The sequence below is a fragment of the Nuphar pumila genome, chromosome 4 (genome assembly GCF_984573655.1).
Source record: "Nuphar pumila chromosome 4, dmNupPumi1.hap1.1, whole genome shotgun sequence".
Lineage (NCBI taxonomy): Eukaryota > Viridiplantae > Streptophyta > Magnoliopsida > Nymphaeales > Nymphaeaceae > Nuphar > Nuphar pumila.
The window spans coordinates 139,252,319-139,269,467 of NC_143252.1; the positions used below are offsets into that span (position 1 = coordinate 139,252,319).

Below are 17,149 nucleotides of genomic sequence, written 5' to 3' on the forward strand. Positions count from 1 at the left end.
GATTCTATCTAATTAGTCAACCTTTTTATGAGAAAGGATGCAAGTGGGCATATTAAAAAACCTTTATGTCTTCAACAAATGAAGGGAATCCGCCAATAGCCATGAACATCAAGAAGGAAACAACAAACATTAGCATAACCCCTCTAGCTTGTAAATTTCAATTTTGGCATAACCAGTTTGAGCTGTAGTAATAGCCATCACAAGATAAAGTGAAGTGGTACTGAAGCAGCTTTTTCAATCGAAATACCTGAATGGATCCAAATGTGTGCCCAACATTGTTGAACATTGGGACTATACACAAGCAGGAGTTTAACATTCATAGGTAGACGCAACCAATAGTAACCCAGATTCCTATACATGTTCACAAAGGATCTCTTTGTAAGAACCATAGATTGCGTGAAGAAACTTGTTTGGCTTCCCACTACAAGAAAAATGTTAATTAGCGACGGAATAGCTAAGAGAACACTAGCCGTCCCTAAAATTAGAATTAGTTGTAGAATTAGCGATGAAAAAAATTCTGTCACAAATTTTTGTTGCTAATTAACGACGGATTAGCTAAAAAAAATTCTGTCGCAAAATCCGTTGCTAAGCAGCGACGGAAACATTCCGTCTCAAACTCTGTCGCAACTTAGCGATGGATTTTGTGACAGAAATTTTCCATCGCTAATTTTCGATATAAAATGATATAGGGCACGAAATTCTCCCTCCCTCTTCAAAATTCTCGCAGAGACGTCAGAGAGAAGCTCCTTCACCGTACCGTCAATGGCGAAAACCCTAGGGGAGGAGGAATCCCTTCCCGATCTCTTCCTCGATGCCCTTAATGATCAAGGGTCGTTTGATATTTCCTTAAAAATTTTTGATATCACAAAAATCCAGGGTCGTTTCGGAAGAAAGCTTGCAATTTCCGGATAATAAGACAAAGAGAAGAAGGGCATATGAAGAGGAACACTCCTCTCCACTCTTAAACGAGACCTTCTTCTCTTGCTACAGGAGTGGACGACGAAGGGTGAGTTCTCAAGGAGAGAAGGCAGGTTAGCTAACTAAAACCCCAAAAAGAAGAAGAAGAAGCCCTAGGAAAACCAGATGCCCTTCGCTTAAGGGGGAATCAGGGGATTCCGCCGGTGGTGTGAGGGAGAAACTCGCCATGGACGAAGAAGCGGCCGTCGACGTCTACCACCCTTTGGAATTTGACGTTTTGCCACCTTTAGAGCCAGCTGAGTATGAGAATGGCTTCTTGGATTCAGGTTTCCGGCCTTTCGAAGGCATCGACTTGGAGGAGCTCGTTCCGTCGCATGTTCGCGAAGTTGGGGATGCGACCGTCGACGACGCACCGCTGGATATGGAAATGTCTATCATCGATGCGGTTGAGGTGGTGGAGGATGGTGGCATCCCGGAGTCGAGCCAGAGCGGGAGCGGGAAACAGAAGAGGGGGAAGAAAGGGGCGAGGGCTCAGTCGAAGGTCCAAGCGAAGAAGAACGAGGACGAAGACGTGTGCTTCATTTGTTTCGATGACGAAAACCTTGTGCTTTGTGACCGAAGGTACTCTTTCTCCTTTTCTTTCCCCTATTAGGTCAGTCACGCCTTTCTTTTTCTCCAATTGTTTTCTTGTTTGTCATGTTTTCTTTCTTTTCAATTGTTTGCCTGTTTGACTTGTTTTCTTTCTTTTGCGTCTTTGCTTCTTTAGGTTCTGCCCTAAGGCACACTTTTATATCCTCTCTGCATTTTCAACATTATTATATCTATGATTTCTCAAAATCTGTTCATTTTCTTTGGATTGATTGAGGACTATTTTGTAGTTGTGATCCAAATGCTGGATGTATTTATACGTTTCGTCTAGTTTCCAAATAATTTAGTTGTTTCAGTGAAAATTAGAAGTTCTTTGAACTATAATTAAAGGATGTTCTATTTTCTAGTACCTATATTAGCTTCTTTGCTGATATTGTGCCATATTTTTAGTTGAGTTCGGATGTATTTAGTCTCTCTCTCTCTCTTTTCCTTAGGTGCTGCAAGTTTCCAACACCTTCATCACCATAATTTAAATTTTGGGAATGTTTAGGTAATGGTAAAATCTGTATTTGTTTAGATTTTGCCTGATGCTGAGTTTTTGCCATCTTAAAATGAGCATATATGCCTTGTAAACATTGATGCCGGGTGGGATAGCAAGAACTTATACCCCTTGAGAAATTATTGAAGGAGGCCATGGTTCCTGCTGGAACTGCAAGAGAGGTAATTATTGTACTTTCACCAAGCTATGCATTTTTTTCATTTTACATCGGTACTGCTTGGTATAATCTCGTAAATGAGGTTGCTGTCACAATTACTGAAGTAAAACCATTGTTCTTTGGCGCTCCAGAGTGAATACGGGGGGGAATTATCTGTTTTTGAGGTGGAAGCAACAAAAATGGAGCCTGTGTTTAAGCAATTATACTCCTTCATGTTTGATGTGGAAAGCATGTCCTCTATGGCTGAGAAGGATCGACCTGTACCTAGTGTTATATTCATTATAAATTTTGATAAGGTAAAAGCATGTCTCTACTTTTTTGTGTCCTAAGTTCCAATATCTAGAATGTGTAATTAGTATAGGATGTAACCCCGTTCTGTCCGCCTTTGATGCTTACCTTGTGAGATAAGATATGCTACTGATGTTTCCTGCGGTTATTTGTTTAGTTGATAAATGTACATTCTAAATAATTTGAAGTTTTTTGCCATTATTCTTTTAAGATTGTAGTTATGATAGTTTTGTACTGCTTCTCCTTCTTTTGCATGTCAGAATGGATCCTAGAAACAAAGAAATCGATCTTGACAGGCTAATGTATGATAGAATGAATGAACTCACAAATGAAGAGCTAAAGAAACAAGAGGGTGATTATATTTATCGTTACAGATATAATGGAGGTGGTGCATCTCAAGTTTGGTTGGGTTCTGGAAGGTAAATGTGGTTTACAATTGCATGTGGATCTAAAGAAAATTCCAGTTTTGTCAATTTGAGAGCTTATGCAATTTCCATTGCATAGCTGTGAAGTGATCAAATTCTTATATTGTAAAAGTTTGATGAATTGAACCTTTCTGCTTGTTATATAGAGGTCATTTTTCATTCTCACGGGTCACCTTTCGCCAATTCGTCGCTAAGAATTTTAGCAACGAAGGATTAGTGACAGATAACATCTGTCACAAATCCACGAAATTCATGTAGTGGAGGGGGGTCCGGGGGTTCCCCCCATTGCGGGTCCCGCTGCGCGGTCAGCGGGCGGGGGTCCAGGGGGGGCCGCCCCTAGCAGGGAGTCGTAGGGGGGTAGGGCCTCCCAGTCATTTTTTTTATATATTTTTTTAAATTGTGACAGATTAGCGACGGATATGTATCCGTCGCTAAAATTCAGCAAAAATTCAGGCACAAAATAGCGACGGTTTTATATCCGGCGCAAAAACAAAATTAGTTGTTATTTAGCGACGAATTATGGCATTCACTAATCCCTCGCCATTTAGCGACGGAAGTAGCGATGAATCTTTTTTGTCGCTAATTAGCAACCAGTTGTTAGCGATGGATTGGCGACGGATAACATCCGTCGCTAATCCATGCAATTCTTGTAGTGTCCTTTCTTCTTTGATGGTGCACCCTCCTACAAAATTGAGTTAAGGGCAAGTTCCTTATTTATTAGACAGTCATTGAAAGGAAAAAAAAATCCAAAAGCAAGAGCGTGACTGTAATATAGTGTTCACTTTTGTTCTTACCCTTTTGTTGATCTCTGCAACTCTTCTTGACATTTGTTGTAATATATTGGAAATTGTAGCAAGTAACAAGAATCTTGATTGCTTCTGCTGCTGTGATTACCTTTGTATTCGCCCCTTGCTCGATATCCTTATTTGAAGAGTAATAAGAGACGATTTATATGGAGTTTATGTCTGATGATTGTGGAATTCAAGTCTGTAGGGAGAATGTTCCACACATCATACCTTATCAAAATCAGAGTTGATGTTTCTCAGATGATCCGATGGATTTCTCAAGGATGGGCAGGGGAAACCGTTTACTGCAAAGAAATGCAATGAAATAAAAGGGATTTCATTGTTAATTTGACGAAGAACAGGAAGATTGCCGAGCCTCACCTTTTACAAAGACTTTCAGAATTTTTGAAAAGACATTTCAGGACCCAACTTTGCAAAAAAGACTGTCAAAGTGAAACATCAGTTGGGTTACCTAAGGTTAATTGTAAGTTATGTGCAATAAAATTACCTACCTGAGCTATATATTTCTCAATAAAATAGGAAAAGCACAACTTTCCAAACCAAAGGTTGAAAAATGACATCTTATATGGGAAAAATATTCTCTACTGTAGAAAGTAAGGAACTAATGATCTTGAAATGTGCAAGTTGTATCAACTCAATCTAACCATAGAGATGTGTTCAACATATATGGTTTGTTTGCTAAAGATCAAGCCTCAGATCGTAGATCGTGCTTTTCTAATGTAAACATGTGAGTTTGAGTTATGAAATTTTGGCATATTGTGGGTAGTTGATTTTTTAACTCCTTTAAAAACCTAATTATTGTCACAATCACATGATTCAAAACAAATTTCCTACAAACAAACAATATAGATCACATCGGTAACATTTGATCTTGAATTTTTTTGAAGAAAATCGTGATTTTCTACTCATTATTTTCTTACCTTCATTAGTAGCAAATATTTACCCTGAAAATCTGATTGATGTATAAGTTTTGAGGCATAACAAGCGTAAGCCTCAATATTTTCAAGTTATAAAGTTAAAATATTGATTAAAAACTATAATTGTTAAAAAGTATATTGCAACTATAAACTATACATAAGTAATAACATTTGCATGTTAAGTGTATGAACAAATTGGATATGGAAAGCCATGCATGAAGCATAAGGGAGGAAGCGAATCTTAAAATGTAGTATGAAGCGGGACACAATTATCAAGCGATTACAAGAAAACATGAAAAAGCAAACACATAAAAAGCAATATGAAGGGCTGGTGGAAGCAAATAAGAAATGATCTGAATACAAATATAAAACAATACAAAACTAATATGTAAGCTTGTTATAACACTTTTATAATTTCTTAATATGGGAAATGTAGGAAGTGAGGGGTAGTGAATTTGAGGCAACAAGAAGAGAGAAAACTTTAAGAGAAAGAAAATCAAATTGTTAAATTAAGAGAAAGGGGGCTTAATTCACACTAAAGGATTCAAGTTAACTATACTTTCGAAGCAAGTTCCCCAAAGCTTCCCCTCCTTTCAGTGAAATGAGGAGTTTCTTGCTTCTGAAGTGAGCTTTTAGAGAAACGAGTTTCCCTGATAACTATGGTTGGAAGCATAGTGACAAACGTTTTTATCGGCAATTTCTCGTTTTTAAAAAACTCACGAGAAATTGAAAAAAAATCATAAATCTCACATTTTTGGCAAAATCTCGGCAATAAAAAAATTAATTAAAAATAAAAAAAAATGTTTTTTATAAGAAAATATTAATAAAATTTATTTTTTAAAAAAAATACATGATTTTTTCTGCGATAAATATCCCTTTAAAACATAAATATCGCGTTTAAATCGCAGTATTTATGTTTTTTCATAAATCTCGCGATATTTTGTAAATCTCGCGAGAAATTGCCATTTTAAACTTTCAGGCAATTTCTCGCGAGATTCTCACGAGATTTTCATAAATCTAGCGATATTTGTCACACTGGTTGGAAGTAGAGATCTTTAAAAATGTTTAGCCTTTGTAATAATATCATACTTGAATAAATATGAAAAGCAAAGGAAATCAAAGGTTACTTTATGTGATTAAGACTTGATCCACCAAAAAATGGGCCAGGTTATAATCAAAAGCTTGACCCATTTAAAGTTTTAAAGATAGATGCCATTTGGACCCAAGTATTAAGCCCCTGATGGAACCTAGGAGACACATGTGAGAACTAAGTGGATGGAGGTTGTACTCCGGTTAGTTAGGTTCTTACGGACCTTGGATTTGATTCAGATTATATACTTAGATACTGAAAATATTTGCTACGCTCGTGGGCTCCGAACTTAGATATGTTTAGTTGTTAGGTGAGCTTGTGCATACGGATCGGATCTGATGGCAGACTTGATGCTTCTGGATTGGATATGAGTGAGATCTAACCCCACACGGAGCATTCCTTTAGATGGGTCCCTGTTTTGTGGGTATCATCCATTCCTGGTATCAATCAGCTTGGCACAGCTGCAAATGGACGTTTCCTGAGTGATGTCACAAATGGGCTGGATCTAGGGTGAATAATGGCTGATCCAGGCCTGGGTCAGACTTTTGGTGCAGTGGAGGAGGTCCTGAGCAGACATGAGGTGTATTTGGAACTGTGAGTTTGTATCCCAATCGCATCTTGACATGGTACGTATACGACTAGAAGTGTAACTGGGTTGGGTATACCCGACGTCCCAAACCAATTATACCCGACTCAACCGAATTTTGGTGGATCCATGGGTTCGGGTTAGATCCAAAATATCGACCTGTAATGAAAACAGGTCAAGTCTTGGGTATTGCAAATGAAGACCCCAACCCACTTTTTATACCCGACCCAAATGGTTTTCCATATTGTAAAACCAAACTGACCCGAACCCACTTTGTACTCGAATGTATCCAAACTGAAACAGATTATGTACCCAAACCCGTTTTATAATTGATAGTACCAGGAAATAACTAGAATAACTGGTAAACATTATGTTATATAATCAATTAATGGGTGATTATGTGACCAGTTCTCGTTCTGGGTTTCTTGTCGTATAAAACATTAGGTCTACAATACCAATCATATCAAGGCCTGAGCTAAAACCCAAATCCGTTAAACCATATGGGTTTGCTTTTTTCCATCCATACCCAAACCTGAACTCAAAACGGGTCTATTAAAGACCCAGCCCAATTGTGCTCAACCTGATACAAACCCGAACCCATTAACGCATATGGGTTTACAATTTCTAGTTGTACACGAACTCGAATTAGATTGCGCCGGGTTTAGGTCTTAATTTTATACCTGATTCAGAATCGAGTTTAATATGAGCAGAACCGAACCCGACCTGGTTACACCCATATATACAATGACCAAGCCAGACAATAGTGCTTAAGGGCAAGATTTCTTCGCCACTTAATGGATCTGAACCATATCCATTTAGATGTGAATCAAAACAATACTCTGAATCTGGTTTCATTCAATAGAATCTAGTCATATGGATCTGGGTCCAGTCCAAAAATGAGAATGAGCATCTCCCCCACCCCCACAACTCATGTCATAAATAATTTTGAATGCATTACTTTTTCACCCTAATTCAACTGGATCCAATGCATTATTTTTCACCCCAATTCTTGGTTGTAGACGCAGTCGGATCGACTTTGTGAGGCACTATGGACATAATCCTATATCATCCACTAGGTTGATCGGATCCGGTCCAAGTTGGAGTCATGTGAGTTGTGCTTGTGTTGGTGCAGGCCAGGTCAGAGCTATGCACGAAGTGTGTTTGACTTAGTCAAGCCCATCGGCTCTGGACTGAATCCAGTGAAGCATCAAGTCAAACATGAAACTTTGTACTGTTACATTTTTACACATACGAGTACGTAGAAAGAAGGGACTTCATTTATTCATTGATGTGAACATTTCATTTTCAATTGAGTTGTTAGTCCGTATAGGCGTGAATAAAACTAAAGTTGTCGAGCCCAATAGCTATTTTGGCCACTAGATGAGTGGAAGGTTGGATTATGAGATGAATGTTTTTTTTTCTGTATAATTTGGAATTTGATTCATAAATTTAGATTTATTATGATGGATTTGAATCCAAGTCCAAATAAAAAGTAGATCCAGTCCTATGTTATTGGTAAACTCAATGTTTTGCTAATTTTGATTAATTAAAGCTATTTTTTATTTTAAAAATTCAATTGCAAAATTTTAAATTTTTTCAAGTTAAATTTTTTGAAGCATTTCATATTGGTATCAAAGCTTAAAAATAATAATTACTAAAGTGTTTTCTTGTATATTAACTTATGTGTGAAACACTAAGTACATCACACAAGAGCAATTCATACATAGGCTTCTCTACACAGATGCTGGGCATCTGGTAGTTATCAGGATACAAAATAAATGTGAGAAAAGGTGTTAAAAAGTAGTATAAAGTGTGAATTGAAATACATTTTGGAAGCAATTTTTTTCGACAGATCAGAAAGGTGGGGTTAGGCATACCCCTACCAGTTATACAGCCATATACCAAAGGATTCGAACTTGCAACGTCCCAACACAAGGTGACATGCACTAACTGCTCCTGCCAGACAACTGGAGCCCCCCGTTGGTACTAGTTAAAAAATGCCTAAAGCGAATGAGCAGCAGGAAATGTATAGGAAGCAGACATGAAACAAGTAGGAAAAACATGAAAACAAATAAGAAACAATGCAAAATCAATGAGTGCAAATAAAACTTGTTATAGTAAAATATAATATATATATATATATATATATTTTTTTTGAAAGGCAAGCTGGGGTTAGGCAGACCCCTACGAGATTCAATTAAAGTTTGAAAAATTGTTACAATTGACTAAACAAAACCCTTATCAAGGAACCAATCCGGGGGGTGATCCAAGAATTTTGAATCCCAATATCTTCTAATACTGAAAACATACGAAATGCCAATATGCAGTCAGTGATTGAGGGCCGGGGTTTTTCCTTGGCAAAGCAAAAAAAAAAAAAGAGGACACAAAAGGGAAGCAAAGGAAAATCAATTGGAAGCAAGAAGTGATTGTCATGTGAGAAAAAAAATCTAAAAAATCACTCGAGGAGCAAGTAAGAATTATGCTTCCAACAAATTAGAAGCAAGTTTCCCCACGCTTCTCACTTTTCATGGGAAGCATGACACTTTCCATCATAAAAGTGTCGGCAAAAACCAACATGAAGAACAAAAACATACTGGAAGCTACCATCTGGATGAAGCTTGCATAGACGTAGGTGCTCTCCATAGCCTATCGATACCCACAATGATCTTAAGCCGTCAGGTCAAAATGTGAGAAGGACCTTGAACCCAAATGAGAGAGAAAGCTCCTTGGTTGCACTCATCAAGTGACCATGTCTCTCTTTATATAAGGGAGAATGAGTGGGGGTTATATGCATCACATTAATGCATGTGAACCCTTCACATGCCCATATTGAATGTGAAGTATTCACATTCACGAAACCCCCTCCCCACTTATGATTATCATTTAATATGCCTTGTGTCAAACCGGGTCACCTCCCGTGGGACTGGATCCGAAATGTCCAACAAAAAGAGCATTTTGATAACTATGCAATATACGAGCTTTCATTAATTCAAACTGCAATGTCTAAAACCTAACAAAGTTCACATTCAATCAAAATTGAAGTCTCTTCAAAGATATATACAGCAACTACTAATTGCAGGAACCAACTAAATGGATGCTTGCAACTCAAGGACTTGAGTTTGGAGGCAGTGTGTGCAAACTTGAGTGAGTTGAGATCAAAGGAGCGGTTAAGTGACATGGCTAAGTGCCATTGAAATGCTGTCATGTGATTGGCTATGGCACATAGCCGCTCCCTGGGATCCCTGCTTGACTTGGGTGGCTTGCTCGGATGAGCGAGCTAGAAAGGCTGTGATAAATGGCTTCATCTTCTCTGTGAGCTTGATTATGGCCAAGAACATGGCCCTATAAAGGATGACCATTCCAAAAAGAATGGCAAGATCCACCCATTTGGAGTAACCCATCTCTACTTGCCACGTGTTCCTCAGTATCTCCTCACCAGTGATGGTGGGTGGGCCTCCTAATAGGTTGTTGGGGAAGATCAGCCCTTCAAACTCATTCTTGTAGAACCCTTGGTTGGCATACTTATGGAAGGCTATGTAATACATGGGGTACCTCCAGAATGGTTTAGGGAGGTCTCCAGGCAACCTAAAGAACCCGCCATTTAGCATCATCACTCCTTGTATCCCTGCTCCAGTGATAATGCCCATCAAGAAATCTGGAACAATGCTGGCCACAATCATCATCAGGCTCTCTACAAGCATCAAGCAAACAAACAAAACCAGTGCAAAACAGATAAAGTGTTCCATCCCTGTCTGCAGACCAACAAGGTAGTAAGCAATGGCTCCCGGGATCACAGAGATCAAAAGGAGGTAAGGGATTGATGAGAATGTATTCCCTATCACAAATGCAGTGACTCCATAGTGCCCATTCAGCCTCTCACGTTCAAATATCTAGAACAACCACAAGCTTAGCTAGTTAGGGATGAATATATATATATATATATATATGTAAAGAGAGAGAGAGAGATGCAATCCAATGAATCGAAATCCTATATTCTGTATGAACTAGGATTTTTGAAGGTCTTTTTTTTTTCCTTTTGAAATCTGAATATGAAGTCTTATAGATATTGGCTCTTAGATCGTCCAATTCTGACATGTGAGTAGATTTTTATAAGGTTTGAAAATAATGGTCCAAAATTTTCAAGCTTCAGAAAATCTATTTTTTTTTGTAGAAAAAACACAATTCAAACATCGACTCCTAACAAATGGACATGACTCGGTGTTATATTTTTGTAAAAAGTGCCAGAAATACTCAGGCCGTACGTCGATTCCTTATTTAGTAGTTCATAAATATATATACATGAATCACTAGAATATGAGAATTGAAATATGAGAACCAGAAATACGGGATTTTTCAACACTTTTTTTGCAAATCCAACCATGTGAATGTGCTTGGCATGGTGAATTTGCCAGGAATCAACCATTGGGTCATGTATTTTAAATGAAAAAAATGCAATTTTTGAATGTTTATTTATGAAGATTATGAGCCATTGATTTTAAAGCCTTAAAAAAATCTCGTTTTTTGCATCAAAATCGGATGATTCAATAGTGGGTTCTTATAAAACCATGCATATACATCACATCCGTATGGTTAGATTCAAAAGAAAAGAATAAAAAAGTCATGAAAATTGCAGATCACACATTCGTTCTCATATTCTCTCTCTCTCTCTCTCTATATATATATACACACAGAGAGAGAGAGAAAGAGTTTTTATGAGTAAGGACACAACAGTGATCAGTAACAAACCTTCATGTCCTCAACAAATGAAGGGAATCCACCAATAGCCATGAAAGTCAAGAATGCTGCCACAAACATGAGCATAGATCCTCTAGCCTGTAAATTTTAATTGACATAACAAGTTTCAGCTCTAGTAATGGATATGGATGGCATAACATAAAGTTAAATGTTGGGGATCAGCTTTGTCGAGCAATATACCTGAATGGATCCAAATGTGTGTCCAACATTGTAGAAGATGGTGCCCACACACAAACAGAGTGCAATATATATAGCTAGACGCAGCCAGTAGTAACCCAAATCCCTATACATGTTCACAAAGGATCTCTTTGTCAGAACCATAGCTTGTGTATAGAAACTTGCTTGACTTCCTTTCTTCTGTAGTTGTACACCCTCCTAAAATGTTCACAATCATTCTTTATTTAATCTTTTATGAAAAAAGATCCAATAGCAAAGAGCATGATTGTGTATACTGTGCACTTCTGCCCTTACTCTTTTATTGATCTCTGCAACTCTTTTTGACATTTGCTGCTTTATATGAGATGAACTATAGGAAGTAACAAGAGTCTTGATTGCTTCTGTTGTTGTAATTACCTTTGCATCTCTCCCTTGCTCTATATCCTGAAGTGAGGAGTAATAAGGTATGGTTTATATGAAGTTTCTGCATCTAAGATGATGGTGAAAATCAAAGTAAAGAGAATGTTCTTCACCTGATCAAAATCAGAGTTGATGGTTCTAAGATAGTGATCCGATGGATTCCTCAAAAATGGGCAAGGGAAGCCATTTACTGCAAAAAACTGTGATGAAAAGAAAAAGGGTTTCATTGTTATAATTATTTGAAAGACAGAGGATGGTGATGTTGTCAGAGCTACCCATTTGAGGCTGAGTTCATCCTTGATAAAAAGTTCTAATATATTAGGTTTACTAAGAAAGGCATACAGACTGTAGGTATGGCAGGCTGAGCCAAGGTGGCCAGGCCTTCGTGCCGGGTGCGGTTTCTTCGGGTTATAAAACCAAGGTCTTCGTGCCGGGTGCGGTTTTTTCGGGTTATAAAACCATATGAAAAAAGTAACCCCATACAGACGATGAAATTCAATTAGGAGGCCCAATATTCCCCAGAGAAACCATTGTTTTCTCAATAAGACATTTCAGGAATAATTGTGTTGAGTTTCATTAAATTACTAATCTGTCACTATTTCATAATAAAATAGGTAAAAACCCATATTTTCAAACCAAAGGTTAAAAATGACATTTACATGGCTCTTAACCGTGAAATTAACTCCGGGTATCTATTTAATAGTTGCTGTAAAAGGATGGGTCCTGAAATGTTTTCTAAGAAAACATGAGTCTCCTCCTGCAATATCAGATAAAAGGTAGGACCCCAAATGAAAATTTTCTATTTGACGTAATTCTTAAATGGGTTACTTTATAAGAGGGTTTCTTGGGCCACCACCACCACCACCACCACCCATTTTTTAAACCAACACAAAGCAATTTATCCAACGGCTAGGATCAACATAGGATGGATCTGTGCTTTCTAAGAAACACCATGAAGTCAATGCTGCCTAAACTAGTAAACTCCCTATCCCACAAGTTGGGGGTATCAACGGGTCAGGTTTGGTTCAGATTCAGGTGAAATCAGACCCAAACCAGATTTGAGATGATGCTACCGGATAGAGACTCAGGTCTAATCGGACTCATCATAAGAGAAATCATACCAGGTTCCTATAAAGATTACATGACCCGGACCATACCTGCTAAAATAATATTTGTTAGCATTTTTATATTGAAAAATTGCAGATCTTAATTGGAACTTTGGTCGGGCTCGGGCCTCGTATGAAATTTCACAAATCATACCCAGCTCAGGTCTGACCCGGATTCTAATTAGGTCCAACCCTATAGGGTTTGGTACGGATTGGGTTCGGGTCAAACCCTATCCATGGGCACCCCTAATGATTCTACCCAGCGATTTTCTGCGTTGTGTTGTAGACTCGGCGAATTTCTTTGTTTCGTGTGACCCGAGTATTTTGCACCTTACCAAACTTCTTGCATCGCGTCATTGATCATTACCTCAGTTGCGCCTGAAGCCTGCCCAAAGTAGACAGTTTTTCCTGATGAGAGGAGGCAGAGGTTGTGGAAGAGCTCAAAGACTTCACTGCCAGGTTGATGGATAGACGCTATCACGGTCCTCCCATCATGCTTGGCTATGCCCACGATCCTGGTCATCACATGGTACGACGCAGCACTGTCGAGCCCACTTGTGGGTTCGTCCAAGAAGAGAAGCTTTGGCCGTGTCAAGATCTCGATGCAGATGCTGACCCTCCTCTTTTGACCTCCACTGATCCCTTTCACACCCCAACCTCCAATCCTTGTGTTCATGGCATCCTGCAGGCCCATCTCTCTAATGGTGGTCTCGGCTCTTTCCCTCTTCTCTGCCTTTGACATTGAGTCTGGTAGCTGGAGTTGAGCTGAGTAATGCACTGCTTCTTTGACAGTCAATGTGCTCATGAGTGTATCATCTTGGGTCACATAAGCCTATAATCAAATCAACCAAACATGCATGGCCATATTAGCTCAAAGATAAAGATCGATCATAACACTAGCAACAGACCTATGTTTGTGCCAGGAAGTATGGATGGAAGTGAGTCAACTAGGCCAAACCCAGCTCAATCCAGCCTAGAACAAGCAAAGCCTATTGCATCTGCTAGGGATACTAACCTATATATGCACTTAGTTAAGCCACACCCACCCCTTGTACAAATGAACCATGAAAGCCAGCACAAATTTTGATTTAAACTGGTTAATTAAAATTTCTTTGCCGACCGATGGCGGTGAAACTCGGGCAGCACTCTTCAATGCAATTTGAAATAAGAGTGAATGAAAAATCCCCTTCATCATCAATCGCCCGTTGGTAAAACCATTGACGTCTTTTTACCGACGGGAGAGTACACCCAACTTTGTGTTGGATCAATTTTCGGATCACACAGTTTCACAATCGTCATTATGATATAAAACAGAAAATACAATAGTGTAAACAACATGATGAACAGACGATCGAAACAACAACAGGGAGCAGGCATGTCGGTTTCCGCAAACAACCAAAATCCAGACGACAGCATACGTACAAACAGATGCAAAGAACATAAAGAAAACAACAGAAACATGTTTAGATTATATAATAGGCTAAGGCGTACGAATGTACTCTCCTTAGAGAAGATTCACCCCCACATATAGTGCAAGACAGAGTCCGGCGTCCTTCCCCCAAGATACAATAGCCACGACGATCAGAACAGTGTACTCCAATGGATCGTTCTTCGAAAACAGCCTCTTCGAACTAATGTTGCAGAACAACCCCTTTCGGGATAACTCAGGAGAGAAAGAGAGCAACAAGGAAAAGAGAAAACTCGCAAAACTTCAGAAACCAGAGAGTCTGTCTCAACATTTTCGTAACCCTAGCCCTGACCATGCTTTTTTAACCTACGAACGGTTACAAAGCATGGAAGGGACCCGTTATTGAAATTTCTCATAACCCGTATCCACATAAACTTTGGTTAAAAAGATACTTTGGTCTTGAATGAATATGACCCTAAAAGGCCAATTACCCGAACCCGGCCCGACACAACACGACGGGCGGGCGCACGCACGTGCATGTGTGGTGGTCATCTCACCATCTTGTTCTCAAGAACACGTGTATGAGTTTACATGTGGCTTATAAAGCCTACAAAAAAACTCAAGCACAATCAATGTGGGACTATTCCACGTCATCAAAACCACCTTTTCCAACACAACCAAGTTTCTCCTTTGAATTTTCTCTTCCTTCCTTCTTACATCTAACACTTTGACCAAGGGAGAGTACCCTCAGTGGGTTTGGAACTGGGTGATGTCCAATCAGCTTGGTGATGCTCACAATTTGCCCCCCAGGGATTCCACCAAGTTTCATCATACATTAAATTCTAACCATCCAACAGAACCATCTAACCCATTGATGGGATGGCTAGGACCCATCCTATTTCAAATGATGGGATCCGTGCTTATAGGAGGAGCCCTTGTAAGCTTGAAATAAGAAAGCAAGCCAAGATGCTGCATAATAATGAAACTCACCGAGGTCCCGTATCCCAGAGCTTGCCTTCTCCCGTTTACAAGAATCTCTCCTGTTTGTCTCGCGTTGGAATCCAATCTCCCTGCAAGGTGGGTAGACAAAAGTGAGATTATATTACATGACAGAAGAAATGTAGGTTTAGAGAGAGAAAGACCTAAGGTGGGTAGACAAAAGAGAGATTATATATTGGATTTATAGAGCAGAAAGGAACAAATTGGGTTTGAGAGAGAGAGAGAGAGAGAGGTTCTTGGCATTTGTTTTACCTGCTAATGCATCAAGAAGAGTGGATTTGCCGGAGCCAGAAGGGCCCATGATGGCCAGAACCTCACCGGGCTGAGCGTACCCAGTCAGCCCCTGCAGTATGGCTCGAGTCTCGCCTTTCCCGTTTGAAGCAGTGACCCACAAATCCTTCCAAGTCAGATACACGCCAGCCCTCTCCTCTCCCACTAGAGCACCACCCTCCCACTTCCCTTGTCCAACTTCTTCATCTCTGCAAACCACCATTTCTGCTTCCTCCACTCTCCTGATCTCCGAAGTTGCCCAAACGATCATCGTTTGATCAGCAACTGGACTGCTCTGCTCCACATGAGCCGCAGCCGATGCTGGTGGCATTTCGTCGTCTGAATCAGAGGCATACATTGATTCCTGCATAGTGTTGTGCCTAAATGGAGGCACAAAGCAATTATAGTCCATATTGGCCTCCGCCTTGACGTTGATGTGTTCGACTCGAGAAGAACTCTCTGGTCTCGGTGTCCATCGAGGGACACTGATTTTGGTATCCATATTATTCCGTGGGATTCCACTCAAACTCTGGCTGGAAGAATTCAAAGCAACCAAAGCTAGAAGTAGAGGTGACGGAAGCCTAGAAGCATCCACGTTGTTTTGTAGAATCAAATACATTCTCGTTTTCACATTTGATTGTGATTCCATTAGCATATTTGTTTGAAAAGTGCAAGCATGCGTGCCGTAAACATATCATTACCAACTTTCTTCTTCAAAGTATGACCGAGTGTAGAGGTGTTGGCCTGCCAGGGTTCATATACTTCCATTCAAAGTGCTCATTAGCAATGTTGTCAGGTGCGTATACGTATCGTATCGGCAGAAAATCGATACACTTCACTTCTGAATCCGGTTATTTTTTTAATAAATATAAAAAATATTTAAAATTATTTTTTAATATTATTTTAATGGCTTTAGCATGTGTCACGTTCTGATTGACACATAATATTTTTTAATTATTTTTGGGCAATTCAGAACGATTCACTTGAGTATTGGTATCGGCCCATACCGATACTGAAAACATTGCCCATTAGTTTCTCTGTGGAAACCCTTTTCTTTCGGGAGCATGTTTGAATTGGGAGACGCATGGACTGTTGAGCCCGTTTTCCTGTGGGCCCATGGTGAAAGCAAAAATGGGGAGCACAGATGGTAAGCGGGCCGGGTAATGTGCCAAGCTGAAGGCCTAGGTTCGAATCCCCCTGCCACATGGGGCTTATGAGATATCTGGTACCTAACTTGCCTTTAAAAAAAAAATGGATGCCCATAATAATCTTTTGGACTTGGTAAATGAACAGAGCAGCTTGTGACTTGGCTTGTTCTTGATTGATTTCTATAGCCGGCGAGCTGAGCTATGAGCAGCTCGTTTAGCTTAATTAAACAAGTTAAAAGGTGTTTTACTTGGCTTGAGTGAACTGATCTTATAGATAAAATATATATTCTTTCATTTGTAATATATGTATTAGGGAAATTTTCAAATGCCTACAAAACTTTTTGGTCTCACCAAAGGTTTGTGACTTAATCAAATGTATTGTTGGTTAAGCACTAACTCACCTTTCAAAATTACTATTTTACCTCTATCGTAGGACCTCATGCTGGGTGAATATGTAAATGTTTTTACTCAAGCCAGATCATCTCATTCAGGTATATATGAGCACAGATCAGTCAACTGATAAATAAGTCAAAACCTACCAACGGGGGCTTCG

General features: G+C 39.3%; 2 protein-coding genes across 2 annotated transcripts; one reads left to right on the forward strand and one right to left on the reverse strand.

Annotated features, from left to right (window-relative positions):
* Positions 1-737: 737 nt before the first annotated feature.
* LOC149841285 (uncharacterized) lies at positions 738-2,175 on the forward strand. Its single transcript, XM_090004740.1, has 2 exons — positions 738-1,539; positions 2,084-2,175. The coding sequence occupies exons 1-2, from the start codon at positions 1,145-1,147 to the stop codon at positions 2,136-2,138; spliced, it is 450 nt and encodes a 149-aa protein (XP_089860866.1). The 5' UTR covers positions 738-1,144; the 3' UTR covers positions 2,139-2,175.
* Positions 2,176-9,293: 7,118 nt separating this feature from the next.
* LOC149841286 (ABC transporter G family member 1-like) lies at positions 9,294-15,848 on the reverse strand. Its single transcript, XM_090004741.1, has 8 exons — positions 15,431-15,848; positions 15,170-15,249; positions 13,139-13,603; positions 11,779-11,865; positions 11,561-11,689; positions 11,270-11,464; positions 11,081-11,167; positions 9,294-10,224 (listed from the first exon to the last, which is right to left on the reverse strand). Exons 1-8 carry the CDS (start codon positions 15,816-15,818, stop codon positions 9,502-9,504), a joined length of 2,154 nt encoding a protein of 717 aa, XP_089860867.1. The 5' UTR covers positions 15,819-15,848; the 3' UTR covers positions 9,294-9,501.
* Between the last annotated feature and the right edge of the window lie 1,301 nt (positions 15,849-17,149).

Excerpts from the sequence above, each read along its gene's own strand:
- LOC149841285 (XM_090004740.1), top strand. The coding sequence starts at position 1,145 with ATGGACGAAGAAGCGGCCGTCGACGTCTACCACCCTTTGGAATTTGAC. Across the intron at positions 1,540-2,083 it reads CTTGTGCTTTGTGACCGAAG|ATTTTGCCTGATGCTGAGTT; the intron begins GTACTCTTTCTC and ends GTATTTGTTTAG.
- LOC149841286 (XM_090004741.1), bottom strand. The coding sequence starts at position 15,818 with ATGCAGGAATCAATGTATGCCTCTGATTCAGACGACGAAATGCCACCA. Across the intron at positions 11,465-11,560 it reads TTGCAGAGATCAATAAAAGA|GAGGGTGTACAACTACAGAA; the intron begins GTAAGGGCAGAA and ends TGAACATTTTAG. Across the intron at positions 11,168-11,269 it reads ACACATTTGGATCCATTCAG|GCTAGAGGATCTATGCTCAT; the intron begins GTATATTGCTCG and ends TAAAATTTACAG.